Source organism: Oncorhynchus kisutch, linkage group LG19 (genome assembly GCF_002021735.2).
Source record: "Oncorhynchus kisutch isolate 150728-3 linkage group LG19, Okis_V2, whole genome shotgun sequence".
Classification (NCBI taxonomy): Eukaryota; Metazoa; Chordata; class Actinopteri; order Salmoniformes; family Salmonidae; genus Oncorhynchus; species Oncorhynchus kisutch.
In genome coordinates, this window is record NC_034192.2 from 33317346 (window position 1) to 33331885 (window position 14540).

The window sequence follows — 14540 nt, forward strand, 5'->3', positions numbered from 1 at the left end:
ACCTGTTTTCGCTTTTTGATTATGGTGTATTGTGTGTAGATTGATGAGTTTTTTTTGTTATTTAATCCATTTAAGAATAAGGCTGCAATGTAACAAAATGTGGAAAAAGTCAAGGGGTCTGAATACTTTCCAAATGCACTGTATTGAATCGTATCGTGAGGTCCCTGGCAATTACCAGCCCTACAAAATACCCAATGAAAAAGTCTCAGCAACAATAACTATATATCCAAAGCAATTTCTTTACATTGTGGTTGTATTGTCCGTGTTTTTCTAATAGGTAACAAGTACCAGTAATTACAATAATTGAATCCTTGTGGACTAAAATAAATGACCAATGATCAAGCTGTTTGTTTTTTATCTTGTTAGTTAGCACCCCCTACTGTTAAATCTGTTCTTTACAGGGTCCCAAGGCCTTCCAAGATAATTGGTGAGTTAATAAGGATACGGCACTCTCTCAGGCTAGCCTTGTAAAACAGACAGTGGTGACTGGATTTTTGAAAAACCACTTCTAGCTGATTCAGGCTGATATCCTTGCCAACTGTGCTGCCACCATGCCCATGTCCTCTGCATTGTGGCCCAATCCCAAATGGACATATAAACGTTGGTTATACAATTATTGCATCTGAGCTCCTAGAGTGAGGCTCTCCTTTTCTTTTTCAATTGATTCATATAAGCAACATGGTGAAACTTCCACCTAGCATATCAAAGGGCAAAGTGGCGCTATTACCATATTGCTTACACCTGTCAAATCCTCTCAGATCTCCACAAGTGCATAGGGCATAGGCAGGTTATGGAGTCCATTTGGGATTGGGCATATCACTTTCTCAAATACTTTCTCCACTCTCTCATAATGCATTTGATTCCATAATGAGTATTCTAGAAGAATCATGACTAAACACTGATTTCAGATTAAATCGTTTCAATGTGATAAATCCTGCTGGGTATTGTGACTCTGCATAAACATATACAGCAGATAGTTATAACCAATTATCAATTGACTTACAATGGTGGCTTTTCCTAAATAAATACACACTATGGGCAATAAATAGACACCATTAATAGACATCATTTTAAAAAGCCTTCCATTCATAAACTAAACTCAACCTAAATTGACATGTTTGCCCGTTTTGAAAATGAAACACAATGACTTAAACTAGCTAACGTTACCTAACTGCTAAGAAAATATTTGACTGTCTGATAACAGCACTGACATCTATGATAATCTTAGACTTGCATACTAGCTAGTAATCTTGGTGCACATGGAGGAACTGTCTAATAATTCAATCTTGCTAGTTAGGTAAACTAATCTAGCTAGCTTGTTCGCAAAATTCGGATAGATACATGTTGCTAGCTTATTGCTAGCTATCAATTCAAGCGCGTTGTAGTCAAGGAAGTTAACTAGAATGGCAGACGTTAGATAACCAGGGCGAGGCTAATGTTAGCAATATGCCTACACTTATCATTCATTCATCTCAGCTTTCACATTAGCTACTTACCAAATAATTAAATGTATATGTTCTGTGTTCGCACACTTGACTTGACCCATTTGTTTAGCAAGCTATATAAAAGCGTTTATGAAGTTGGCACCCAGAGGTTCCTGAACTAAAACGTTAGTCAAGGCGCATGCATGTTACCTGCTGCAAGAAACGATGCCCCCTATTGGACAAAGAAATGTGTGTGTTTTTCCCGCCAAATGTGAACGTTATGTATGCAAATATATGAATAGTAGTGCTGTTATTTGATTTAAATTGTACATTTTCAGTGGACAGCACCGGAAACATGTAGGTACTTTCATTAATTGAATCAATGACTCCTCACTTCAAGGAGGAAGGGTTCATTCAACGATCGTTTAGTATGAAACCAGAGAGGAAGAGGCGAAGCGAGAGGGATATATATGGGCCCAAATACTGTCTTCTCCAGAGGGTGGCGTTTTTAGTTGTTTTTTTCGCTCAAGCCAGGAGTTTTTGCATGGAGGCCAATGGCAGAGTATCGAATTTTGCTAACAAAACATTGAATGGCTTATTTGCTACGTGTGGCTTACTTGATCAAATATACGTTTCGTAACGAGTAGTAGGTTGTTACGAGTGTACTGATATAAATAGGACACACGTAACATCCAAACACAATACCGGAGTTGTCTGGTCGTTACTAGTTACTACATCCACAAAGTCTTACACCTCACCCATTTTTACACTTTATCTTCTTAAAATGTGATTTTGAACCTAACCGTAGCCTTATGCATAACCATATTCTTACATGAAGACCAAAAAGCAAATTGTTACGATATAGCTCATTTTGACTTGGTGGCTGTGGTAACTAATGGAAACCGTTGTGTCTGTTGTTCATACGCTTTTCTGCCCTCTCATTGGCGCGAATGGTCCCACCTGATCTTGCCTCCTCCCAACTGCCTTTTATTTGATGATTTATTTTCATTGTTAGAACGGCCATTAGAGTATCTGGTCAATATGCAACCTAATGTATCATCTGTGATGAAACGCTGATGCATTGAAACACTGAACGAGCCCCCCTCGTAAACCGGATGGTGTTACACTTTAAAGTTTAGCATTTCCTGTTGTTACACTTGTTATTCCCTAAAATGGCGAATTTAGCAGCTGTTGTTGTTGCTGCCGCTGGTAGAGATCCCGCCGTTGACCGTTCATTGCGCTCTGTCTTTGGTAAATATATTGATGGGCGAATACTGATTCAAAAGTGTATGTCGGACAATACGCTTGTACTCACAGCTAGCGAGCTGGATAGCTTACAAACCGCGCCAGACATAGCACATCAGCAGATAGCTAACTAACTAATGTGTGCAGGATTAGTATCAAACGCATTTGTATAGCTAGCAAGTGTGCCTCACGCTAGTTAGCCAAGGTATTCCTCTGTCTGTATCACAGACGTATGTGGCAAGTTAGCGAAGTGTATACCTGTGTTAACAAGTTTTATAGTTGACTAGCTAGTTTGCTAATGGTGTCTGAATTACCATTACACATTGCTACTAGCAACAGGTGGTTCAGCCATAGACAACAGCAACGTTAACTAAGAACTCTGCTGCTCATGTCTTTTGCATGTTAGTTGTTTAGGGTTCTTGTATTCTGTAAGTTTTTCCACAACTCAGTCGAGTTTCTGTCTTGAACTTTTAACTCAATTTAACAGTGGGAAACATTCCATATGAGGCCACAGAGGAGCAACTGAAAGACATTTTTTCAGAAGTCGGGCTTGTTGTCAGCTTTAGGTACGTAAGCAGTCTTAAGGCAACGTTTACCGTTTCATCTGCCTAAAACAATTGCTGCTGTGCACTAGGCTATTCTTCAAGTAATTACACGCTAATATGGCTTTTTGGTCACCTTTTGAAAATGGTTTTGTAACCATACACAATTTTTCAGGTTAGTGTATGATAGGGAGACAGGCAAGCCAAAAGGATATGGCTTCTGTGAGTATCAAGACCAGGAGACTGCCCTCAGTGCCATGCGGAACCTGAACGGAAGAGAGTTCAGTGGCCGAGCTCTCCGTGTCGACAATGCTGCTAGTGAGAAGAATAAAGAAGAGCTCAAGAGTAAGTATGCACTGCAGTGCACTATTAACCACAATGGAAAGTATGCACTGCAGTATTATCCACAATGGAAAGTATCTACTGTAATGCACTATTAACTACATGGATTAGGTTTACATACACAGTAATAATTCAATATTAACCTGATTATGCAATAGTCATGTAAACACCTTGGTCTGTTTATCTTAAACCCTGTTTTCTGAGCGATCTTTTGAATTATTAGAACATGTAAACACCTTAATTGGTGTTACAGTGGTGTATATGATCTGCGCATGTGCTAGCACCAGCTGAGCGAGCCACCCTCTTTATCTATAGTGAAGTGAGTTCGGAACAACTGAATGTATGCTTCTTAGAAGTAGTTCTAGCATACAAACTTTATATACCTGAACTCAGAATAAAATATGCTTCTGAAAAATAACATGGTTGCTGTCTTAGGAAATGTATTTTGATTGGCGATGTTCTGCATTTATCAGATGGCCATCAGGTGTCCATGTAAACAGGATTCTTAAGGAAATAGTTCTTCTTCCAAAGTATTACACCATTTTAATTTAACTATATTGGAACAAAAATATAAACGCCACATGCAACATTTTCAAAGATTTTACCGGGTTTTACAGATCATAAAAGGAAATCAGTCAATTTAAATAAATAAGGCCATAATCTATGGATTTCACATGGCTGGGAATACAGATATGCATCTGTTGGTCACGGTGGATCAGAACCGTTTGCCTCATGCAGTGCGACACATCTCCTTCGCATAGAGTTGATCAGACTGTTGATTGTGGAATGTTGTCCCGCTCCTTTTCAATGGCTTTCGGAAGTTAATGGATATTGGCAGGAACTGGAACACGATGTCGATCCAGAGCATCCCAAACATGCTCAATGGGTTATGTCTGGTGAATATGCAGGCCATGGAAGAACTGACATTTTCAGATTCCAGGAATTGTGTACAGATCCTTGCGACATGGGGCCGTGCATTTTTATGCTGAAACATGAGGTGATGGCTGCAGATGAATGGCACGACAATGAGCCTCAACTTTTCATGGTATCTCTGTGCATTCAAATTGCCCTTTGGTAAAATGCAATTGTGTTCATTGTCTGTAGCTTCGCCATACGCAATGTTACCTAAAAAAATTGGGACACTGCAAATTTTAGGTCTTGTGAGCAGAAACTTCAACATTGTGAGAATTTTGTGCAACTACACTGAGGATGTACCCTTACAGTTTTAGACAGTTGCCAATAGACTATTTGAGCATAGTGTAGGCCTACCAACAAAACCAATGGCAAAAATCCCATAACATTTTGACATGGAAATAGCTTTTGATTTCTATGATGTAGACTGTGGTGTTCAATGCAAGCCTACATTGCATGAGACTTTTTTTATTTTTATATAAGGCTATTATCGTGAAATGCTTACTAACGAGCCCTTTCCCAAGAGTACCAATTTAAAAAATATATAACTAATTCACAAAATAAAAAAGGAAAGAGTAACACAATATAACAACAATGAGGCTATATACAGGTACCGAGTCAATGTGCAGGGGTAATATGTACATGTAGGTAGGGGTAAAAGGGACTAGGCAATCAGGATATATAATAAACAGAGTAGCAGTGTGTGTGGGTAGAGTCCAGTGAGTGTGCATAGAATCAGGGCAAGAGAGTCAGTGCTAAAATAAAAAGGGGTCAATGCGAATGGTCCAGGTAGCCACTTGAGTGACTGTTCAGCAATCGTATGGCTTTGGGCAGAAGCTGTACAAGAGCCTTTTGGTCCCAGACTTGGTGCTCCGGTACTGCTTACCATTCGGTAGCAGAGAGAACAGTCTGACTTCAGTGGCTGTTAGAACATTTTTAGGGCCATCTTCTGACACCGCCTCGATACCAGGATGGCACGGAGCACGGGACTCAGTGATGTACTGGGTTGTACGTGCTACCCTCTGTAGAGCCTTGCGGTCGGATATCAAGCAGTTGCCATAGCAAGCGGTAATGCATCCAGTAAAGATGCTTTCATTGGTGCGGCTGGAGAACTTTTTGAGAATCCGAGGGCTCATGACACATCTTTTCAGCCTCCTGAGGGGTAAGCCGTACTGTCGTGTCCTCTTCACGACTGTTGGTGTGTTTGGACCATGAATAGGTCAGCAAGAATGATGAGAGCAGACACATGACCTTTCTCTTGAGCTACGTTTTGCATATAGGATATAGCCTACCTTTTTTTAGGAGGACGATCTGGAGGCAGAGACAAATTAGTCATCGATATTTATTTAAAATGAAAAGGCGCAACACTTGCTCACCATGGTAGCCTGTGCGTGTTGCGCCTTTTCACTGGTTCTCAAATTATTTGATTACACTTCAACTCACGTTGGTTGAGTGCCCTCCACTTATTTCCATTCATCAATATTTATTTACAGACACTAACCACGTTTCCATCCAACCATTTTCATGCGGATGAATTACGACCGGGCTGATGAACAATTACAATTTTATAAATGCCGACAGACAATTTGTTGGTTCCACATGGTGGGATCTTTTTGTGTCTGTAAAATGAGTTATTATTATTATTATATATATTTTTATTTAACTAGGCACGTCAGTTAAGAACAAATTCTTATTTACAATGATGGCCTACTCCGGCCAAACCCGGACGATGCTGTGCCAATTATGCGCCGCCCTATGGGACTCCCAATCACGACCGGATGTGATACAGCCTTGATACGAACCGGGGACTGTAGTGTCACCTCTTGCACTGAGATGCAGTGCCTTAGACCGCTGCACAGCTCGGGAGACTCAAATTATGTGAGAAATGGCGGTGGAATAACATATCGAAGTAAACTTGGAGTCACGTGATGATATGTTGTGTGGTCCTCCCACTACGACTGGAAAGCATGCTGTTTATTAGGCTACAGATTAAATAAGTTATGATTAACTTCACAGGCGAGTAAGTGCATGGTGACAAACTTGATGTTGCTTTCCAATAAATATTGAGGGTCTTGTTTTGGTGACATGATCATCAATGCTTGGCTGCCGTTTGATAAATATAAATAAGATCACTCTTATCCATAATATGTAGGTAGCCTACCCACACTGTACCTGCAAGTTGTTGGCTAGAGCGCATGTGCCAAGACTAGTGGGCACATTTGATATACCGTGCATTCAGAAAGAATTCAGACCCCTTGACCTTTTTCTACATTTTGTTACTTTACAGCCATATTCTCAAATGGATTACATGACATATTTTCCTCATCAATCTACACACAATACCCCATAATGACAAAGTGAAAACAGGTTTTTAGACATTTAAAAAAAATATATATTACAAATAAACACCTTATTTTACAGTACCAGTCAACAGTTTGGACACCAACTCATCCAAGGGTTTTTCTTTAAAGTTCCCACAAGGATAGTAAAACAAGGAAATTTCTCCCTCGTGGGACATTTCCCACATCCTCATTAGGACAAAGGCTATTTTAAGCTGAGGGGTTAGGTTTATGAAAATACATTTTAGGTCCCCACGAGGCTAGAACATAACGTGTGTGTGTGTGTGCGCGAGAGAGAGAGAATGAGCGTCTCTTTACCTGGTGGTCCCAACGGTCCCTAGCATGGGCCCAGGTCCTCCACCTATGGGCGGGGGCTGCATCATCTGGGGGGCTCCGTTCATGTGCATGCCCCACTGACGACCACACACACACACAACCAGACATTAGGACAGGGAACAGCACACATGCATCATGTAACGATTATTAAATGTACAGTACCACTAGTCATTCAAGGGATTCTTTTCTTTTTACTATTTTATACATTGTAGAGTATTTGTGAAGACATAAACTGTGCAATAACATGGAATCATGTAGTAATCTAAAAAGTGTTAAACTAATTATATTTAAGTTTCTTATTATATTTGAGAAGTAGCCACCCTTTGGTTATATGATTCCATATGTTATTTCATAGTTTCTACAATGTAGAAAATAGTTTTAAAAAAACCCTTGAATGAGTGTGTCCAAACTTTTGACTGGTACTGTAAGTATTCAGACACTTTGCTATGAGACTTTGAAATTGAGCTCCGGTGCATCCTGTTTCCATTGATCATCCTTGATGTTTCTACGAACTTTATTTGACTCTTTGCAAACTGGAATCCATATATCCTAAGGCTGCATTCATTGTAGCTGGGGATTTTAACAAGGCTAATCTGAAAACAAGACTCCCTAAATTGTATCAGCATATCGATTGCGCAACCAGGGCTGGAAAAACCTTGGATCATTGCTAAAGCTATTGTAAAGCTATTCTAACTTCCGCGACGCATATAAGGCCCTGCCCCGCTCTCCTTTCGGAAAAGCTGACCACGACTCCATTTTGTTGATCCCTGCCTACAGACAGAAACTAAAACAAGAAGCTCCCGCGCTGAGGTCTGTTCAACGCTGGTCCGACCAATCTGATTCCACACTCCAAGACTGCTTCCGTCACGTGGACTGGGATATGTTTCGTATTGCATCAAACAACAACATTGACGAATACGCTGATTCGGTGAGCGAGTTCATTAGAACGTGCGTTGAAGATGTCGTTCCCATAGCAACGATTAAAACATTCCCAAACCAGAAACCGTGGATTGATGGCAGCATTCGCGTGAAACTGAAAGCGCGAACCACTGCTTTTAATCAGGGCAAGGTGACCGGAAACATGACCGAATACAAATAGTGTAGCTATTCGCTCCGCAAGGCAATCAAACAAGCTAAGCGTCAGTATAGAGACAAAGTAGAATCTCAATTCAACGGCTCAGACACAAGAGGTATGTGGCAGGGTCTACAGTCAATCACGGATTACAAAAAGAAAACCAGCCCCGTCACGGACCAGGATGTCTTGCTCCCAGGCAGACTAAATAACTTTTTTTGCCCGCTTTGAGGACAATACAGTGCCACTGACACGGCCCGCAACCAAAACATGCGGACTCTCCTTCACTGCAGCCGACGTGAGGAAAACATTTAAACGTGTTAACCCTCGCAAGGCTGCAGGCCCAGACGGCATCCCCAGCCGCGCCCTCAGAGCATGCGCAGACCAGCTGGCTGGTGTGTTTACGGACATATTCAATCAATCCCTATCCCAGTCTGTTGTTCCCACATGCTTCAAGAGGGCCACCATTGTTCCTGTTCCCAAGAAAGCTAAGGTAACTGAGCTAAACGACTACCGCCCGTAGCACTCACTTCCGTCATCATGAAGTGCTTTGAGAGACTAGTCAAGGACCATATCACCTCCACCCTACCTGACACCCTAGACCCACTCCAATTTGCTTACCGCCCAAATAGGTCCACAGACGATGCAATCTCAACCACACTGCACACTGCCCTAACCCATCTGGACAAGAGGAATACCTATGTGAGAATGCTGTTCATCGACTACAGCTCGGCATTTAACACCATAGTGCCCTCCAAGCTCGTCATCAAGCTGAGGGCCCTCGGAGTGTGGTGTCAGGAAAATAACCTCACACTCAACGTCAACAAAACTAAGGAGGTGATTGTGGACTTCAGGAAACAGCAGAGGGAACACCCCCCTATCCACATTGATGGAACGGTAGTGGAGAGGGTAGTAAGTTTTATGTTCCTCGGCGTACACATCACAGACAAACTGAATTGGTCCACCCACACAGACAGCATCGTGAAGAAGGCGCAGCAGCGCCTCTTCAACCTCAGGAGGCTGAAGAAATTCGGCTTGTCACCAAAAGCACTCACAAACTTCTACAGATGCACAATCGTAGCGAAATGCTTGTGCTTCTAGACTGACACAGTAGATACATATGAGAAGAGTAATGCAAGATACAGTTGAAGTCGGAAGTTTACATTCACCGTAGCCAAATTATATTTCAACTCAGTTTTTCCCTGACATTTAATCCAAGTAAAAATTCCCTGTATTAGGTCAGTTAGAATCACCACTTTATTTTAAGAATGTCAGAATAATAGTAGACAATTATTTATTTCAGCTTTTCTTTCTTTCTTTCATCACATTCCCAGTGGTCAGAAGTTTACATGCACTCAATTAGTAGTTGGTGGAATTGCCTTTAAATTGTGTAACTTTGGTCAAACGTTTCGGGTAGCCTTTCACAAGCTTCCCACAATAAGTTGGGTGAATTTTGGCCCATTCCTCCTGACAGAGCTGATGTAACTGAGTCAGGTTTGTAGGCATCCTTGCCCGCACACGCTTTTGCAGTTCTGCCCATAAATGTTCGATAGGATAGAGGTGGCCACTCCAATACCTAGACTTTGTTGTCCTAGAGCCATTTTGCCACAACTTTGTAAGTATGCTTTGGGTCAAAGTCGATTTGGAAGATGTCTTGAAATGTTGCTTCAATATATCCACATAATTTTCCTACCTCATGATGCCATCTATTTTGTGAAGTGCACCAGTCCCTCATTTTACTGTGGATATAGATACTTTTGTACCTGTTTCCTCCAGCATCTTCACAAGGTCCTTTGCTGCTGTTTTGGGATTGAGTTGCACTTTTTGCACCAAAGTACGTTCATCTCTAGGAGACAGAACGCGTCTCCTTCCTGAGCAGTATTATGGCTGCGTGGTCCCATGGTGTTTATACTTGCGTACTATTGTTTGTACAGATGAATGTTGTACCTTCGGGCGTTTGGAAATTGCTCCCAAGGATGAACCAGACTTGTGGATGTCTACAATTTTTTTCCCGAGGTCTTGGCTGATTTATTTGGATTTTTCCCATGATGTTATGCAAAGAGGCACTGAGTTTGAAGGTAGGCCTTGAAATACATCCACAGGTACACCTCCAATTGACTCCAAATATGTCAATTAGCCTATCAGAAGCTTCTAAAGCCATTATGGAATTTTCTGGAATTTTCCAAGCTGTTTAAAGGCACAGTCAACTTTGTGTATGTAAACTTCTGACCCACTGTGATACAGTGAAATAATCTGTCTGTAAACAATTGTTGGAAAAGTTACTTGTGTCATGCACAAAGTATGTCCTAACCGACTTGCCAAAACTATAGTTTAACAATACATTTGTGGAGTGGTTGAAAAACAAGTTTTAATGACTCCAACCTAAGTGTATGCAACTTCTGACTTCAACTGTATGTGAATATTATTAAAGTGACTAGTGTTAAATTTCTTAGTGGCCAATGATTTCAAGTCTATGTAGGCAGCAGCTGTTCTGCTAGTGCCTCTCGGTCCCAGCTTTGATGCATCTGTACTTGCCTTCTGATGACAGTGGGGTGAACAGGCTGTGGCTCAGGTGGTTGTTGTCCTTGATGAGCTTTTTGGCCTTCCTGTGACATCGGGTGCTGTAGGTGTCCTGGGGGGCAGGTAGTTTGCCCCCGGTGATGTGTTTTGCAGACCGCACCACCCTCTGGAGAGCCCTGCCGTAGTGGGTGGTGCAGTTGCCATACCAGGCGGTGATACAGCCCGACAGGATTCTCAAAATTGTGCATCTGTAGAAGTTTTAGTTGACCAGCCAAATTTCTTCTGCCTCCTGAGGTTGAAGAGGTGCTGTTGCGCTGTCTTTGTGGGTGGATCATTTCAGATCGTCAGTGATGTGTACACCGAGGAACTTGAAGCTTTCCACCTTCTCCTCTGCTGTCCCGTCGATGTGGATAGGGGGTGCTCCCTCTGCTGTTTCCTGAAGGTCACAATCATCTCTTTTGTTGACGTTGAGAGGTTATTTTCCTGACCCCACACTCCCAGAGCCTCTCGCCTCTTCCCTGTAGGCTGTCTCGTCATTGTTGGTAACCAGGCCTACTACTGTTGTCGTCTGCAAACTTGATGATTGACTTGGAGGCGTGCATGGCCACGCAGTCATGGGTGAACAGGGAGTACAGGAGGGGTCTTAGCACGCACCCTTGTTGGGGCCCCAGTGTTGAGTATCAGCGAAGTGTAGGTGTTGTTTCCTACCATCACCAACACATAAATGCAGCCTCAGTATTTATGGTTTGCATAAAGTCCAGTGAAGTTTGAGGGCCCTCATTGTATCAGCTTGAGGGGGGATATACACGGCTGTGACAATAACCGAAGAGAATTCGATCGGCATTTGTTTGCGGTATTCTTGGTCGCGTGAACAAAAGGAATTGATTTCCTGTATGTTATTACAATTACACCATGAGTTGTTAATCAGGAAACATACACCCCACCCTTCTTCCTGGAGGCGCGTTGAACTGAGAATCCAGATGGCTAGACTGACTCCGACAGAATATCCAGAGAGAGCCATGTTTCCGTGAAATTGACTATTTTACAATCCCTGATGTCTCTCTGGAAAGAAACCGTTGCCTGATCTCGTCAACTTTGTTTCCCATGGACTGAACATTGGCGAGTAATATACTCGGATGCGGTGGGTGGTGTGCGCTCCTCCTAAGTCTGACTAGAAGACCGCTCCGAATTCTTCTTCTCCACCAGTGTTGTTTTGTCCTCTAGAATCAGTTCAATTGCCCTGGATGGCGCAAACAAATTCTCCGCTTCGGGAAAGTCGCAATACTGTTGGTGAGTTACCGCCGCTCTGATATTACATACAGCCGGGAATAACTATTGCATAACACAACATTTTCTGGGATAACAATGTAAGAAATAATACACAACAACAAAATACTGCAAAGTTTGCTAAGAACGAGAAGCGAGGCAGACAGACCCCTCTGTCGGCGCCATCGCGTGTCATGAGTTCCGAGATTGTCCTGCGAGACACTCCCCAAATACAGGTGTGCCAAACTTGTAGCGTCATACCCAAGAAGACTCGGATGTAATTGCTGCGAAAGGTGCTTCTACAAAGTAATGAGTAAAGGGTCTGAATACTTATGTAAATGTGACATTTCATTATTTTTTTATTTTTTATAGATTTAATAGTTGATTGAGGGGGGGATACTATTTAATCAAATTTAGAATAAGCGGTAACATAAAATGTGCTAAAAGTCAAGGTTTCTGAATACTTTCCGAATGCGCTGTATAATGCAACCGTTTTTGTGGCAACCAGAGTTCCCGAGTTGCACAAGGCACTGCATCTCCGTGCAAGAGGTGTCACTACAGTCCCTGGTTCGTATCAAGACTGTATCACATCCGGCCGTGATTGGGAGTCCCATAGGGCGGCGTACAATTTGCCCAGTATCGGCTGGGGTAGGCCATCATTGTAAATAAGAATTTGTTCTTAACTGACTTGCGTAGTTAAATGAAGGTTCAATTAAAACATTTGAAAAAGAGTTGAAAATGCGATGGAAACCCATTTAACTTGTTTTTTTTGTGTTTTTTTTTTAACAGCAAAAGTGTTTTTATGTGCACAACGTCATCATGCGCAGTCTTTTTATCCGCAAAAGGTATGTTTGATGGAAACACCTCTGGTGGGAAACCGTGCAAATTGTTTAATGCAGATTTTAAAATATTCTCATGATAATCTGTCGCAAATTGGATGGCAACCCAGCTACTGTAGTTAAATATAGTCAAATCATATTTAATTTCCTTGGAAAGTTAATGCCACGTCAATCTCCGTCCATGCATAGGCAGTCTACTCTATTTCATTGAGACTAAACATTCTAGGCGCACTTGATCTAGCACGCCCAACTAGGAGATATGCTACTTAACTTGAAGCAGCGAATTCTGAGTGTGAATAATGCGACAGATGTGCTTTTAATACAATAGGTAGGCTAGCGCATGCAAAGCAGATAGATGTCAGTTTTGAAATAATCTGCGGGACGACAACAAATATTTGAATCCCAAAGGTGTCTGTCTTTGTGACCACCCACTCACAACCGCAGCATAAAAAATGCAGACTGCACCGTAATGATCTCTGTCAGAACCTGCAGGTCTATTGGCCCGCTACACTGCAGTGCACGATTAACCACAATGGAATGTGTGCAGTGCACTATTCACCATAACAAACATCTGAAAATGGGTTGGGACATGTTTTGCTGCTTCTCAATAATTGGTAGTGTGAAGCTTTCAGCATAACTCTTCGGACATAACTCCTGTTGTCTCCCCTAGGTTTGGGGACAGGGGCCCCTATCATTGAGTCTCCCTACGGGGACAACATAATACCAGATGAGGCTCCAGAGTCTATAAGCAGAGCTGTGGCCAGTCTGCCCCCAGAGCAGATGTTTGAGCTCATGAAACAGATGAAGGTGAGTTTTCTCTCTTTAGACCCCAGTTTCCTTGTTTTGAGATTGTATATCATCACATCCATGCATAGACAGTCACTTGTGGATAATCCAAAGACAAATTCATTGGACTCCCATTGTGGTGTAATTATCCCCTCCAGCTGTGTGTGCAAAACAGTCCCCAGGAGGCCAGGAACATGCTGTTGCAGAACCCCCAGCTGGCCTTTGCCCTGCTCCAGGCCCAGGTGGTCATGAGGATCGTAGACCCTGAGATCGCCTTGGTGAGACCTGGTTACTCGAAACTTGGGTCAGTGCAAATGCACTCCAGTGATATGGGGGTTAGGTGTCTTACTGACTTTAGAGCGTAATGGTTAAGATTGTATTCTTCATAGACCTTGAGCATGAACTCATTCAGAGATATTGTTGCACATGTTGTCGTCAAGAGAATCGTCAACGTTTAACTTGATGTTCCTCTGCTCGTTTGACCTCTGCTGTAGAAAATGCTTCACCGTCAAACCCCAGTGCAGCCATTGGTTCCCAACAGTCAAGCTGGACCAGTGCCAGTGGCCAACCAGCCTATTCCACCGCCCAACGCTCCTGTCTCCCAGTCACAGCCAATGGTGAATCTACTTTGGCAGACCCATAACTAATTGTTTAATAGCTAATCATTAAATTTATTATGATTTAGGTCAACTGAAGACCATCTGTCAGTTTCCTACATCTGAGATCAACCTACACAATCTCTAATGCTAAATCTAGGACCAGTCAAAAGTTTGGACACCTACTCATTCCAGAGTCTTTCTTTCTTTAGACTATTTTCTAAATTGTGGAATAATAGTGAGGACATCAAAACTATGAAATAACACATGGAATCATGTGTTAAACAAGTCAAAATGTATTTTAGATTCTTCAAAGTAGTC

The 14540-nt window shown here is 42.2% G+C and overlaps 1 protein-coding gene across 4 annotated transcripts in view; it reads left to right on the forward strand.

Moving 5' to 3' along the window:
* The first annotated feature begins 2390 nt into the window (after positions 1-2390).
* The window catches only part of cstf2 (cleavage stimulation factor, 3' pre-RNA, subunit 2), a 30605-nt gene continuing 18455 nt past the window's right edge, over positions 2391-14540 (forward strand). Inside the window, exons 1-7 of one of the 4 annotated variants that reach the window (XM_031798060.1) lie at positions 2624-2675; positions 3157-3235; positions 3387-3556; positions 12788-12843; positions 13508-13644; positions 13782-13901; positions 14118-14240. In XM_031798060.1, coding sequence (XP_031653920.1) covers positions 12801-12843; positions 13508-13644; positions 13782-13901; positions 14118-14240 — 423 coding nt within the window. In that variant the 5' untranslated portion in view covers positions 2624-2675; positions 3157-3235; positions 3387-3556; positions 12788-12800. Of the gene's footprint in view, positions 2676-3156; positions 3236-3386; positions 3557-12787; positions 12844-13507; positions 13645-13781; positions 13902-14117; positions 14241-14540 lie in introns of all 4 variants that reach the window. The other 3 variants (XM_020452609.2, XM_031798058.1, XM_031798059.1) reach the window with 3 other exon arrangements.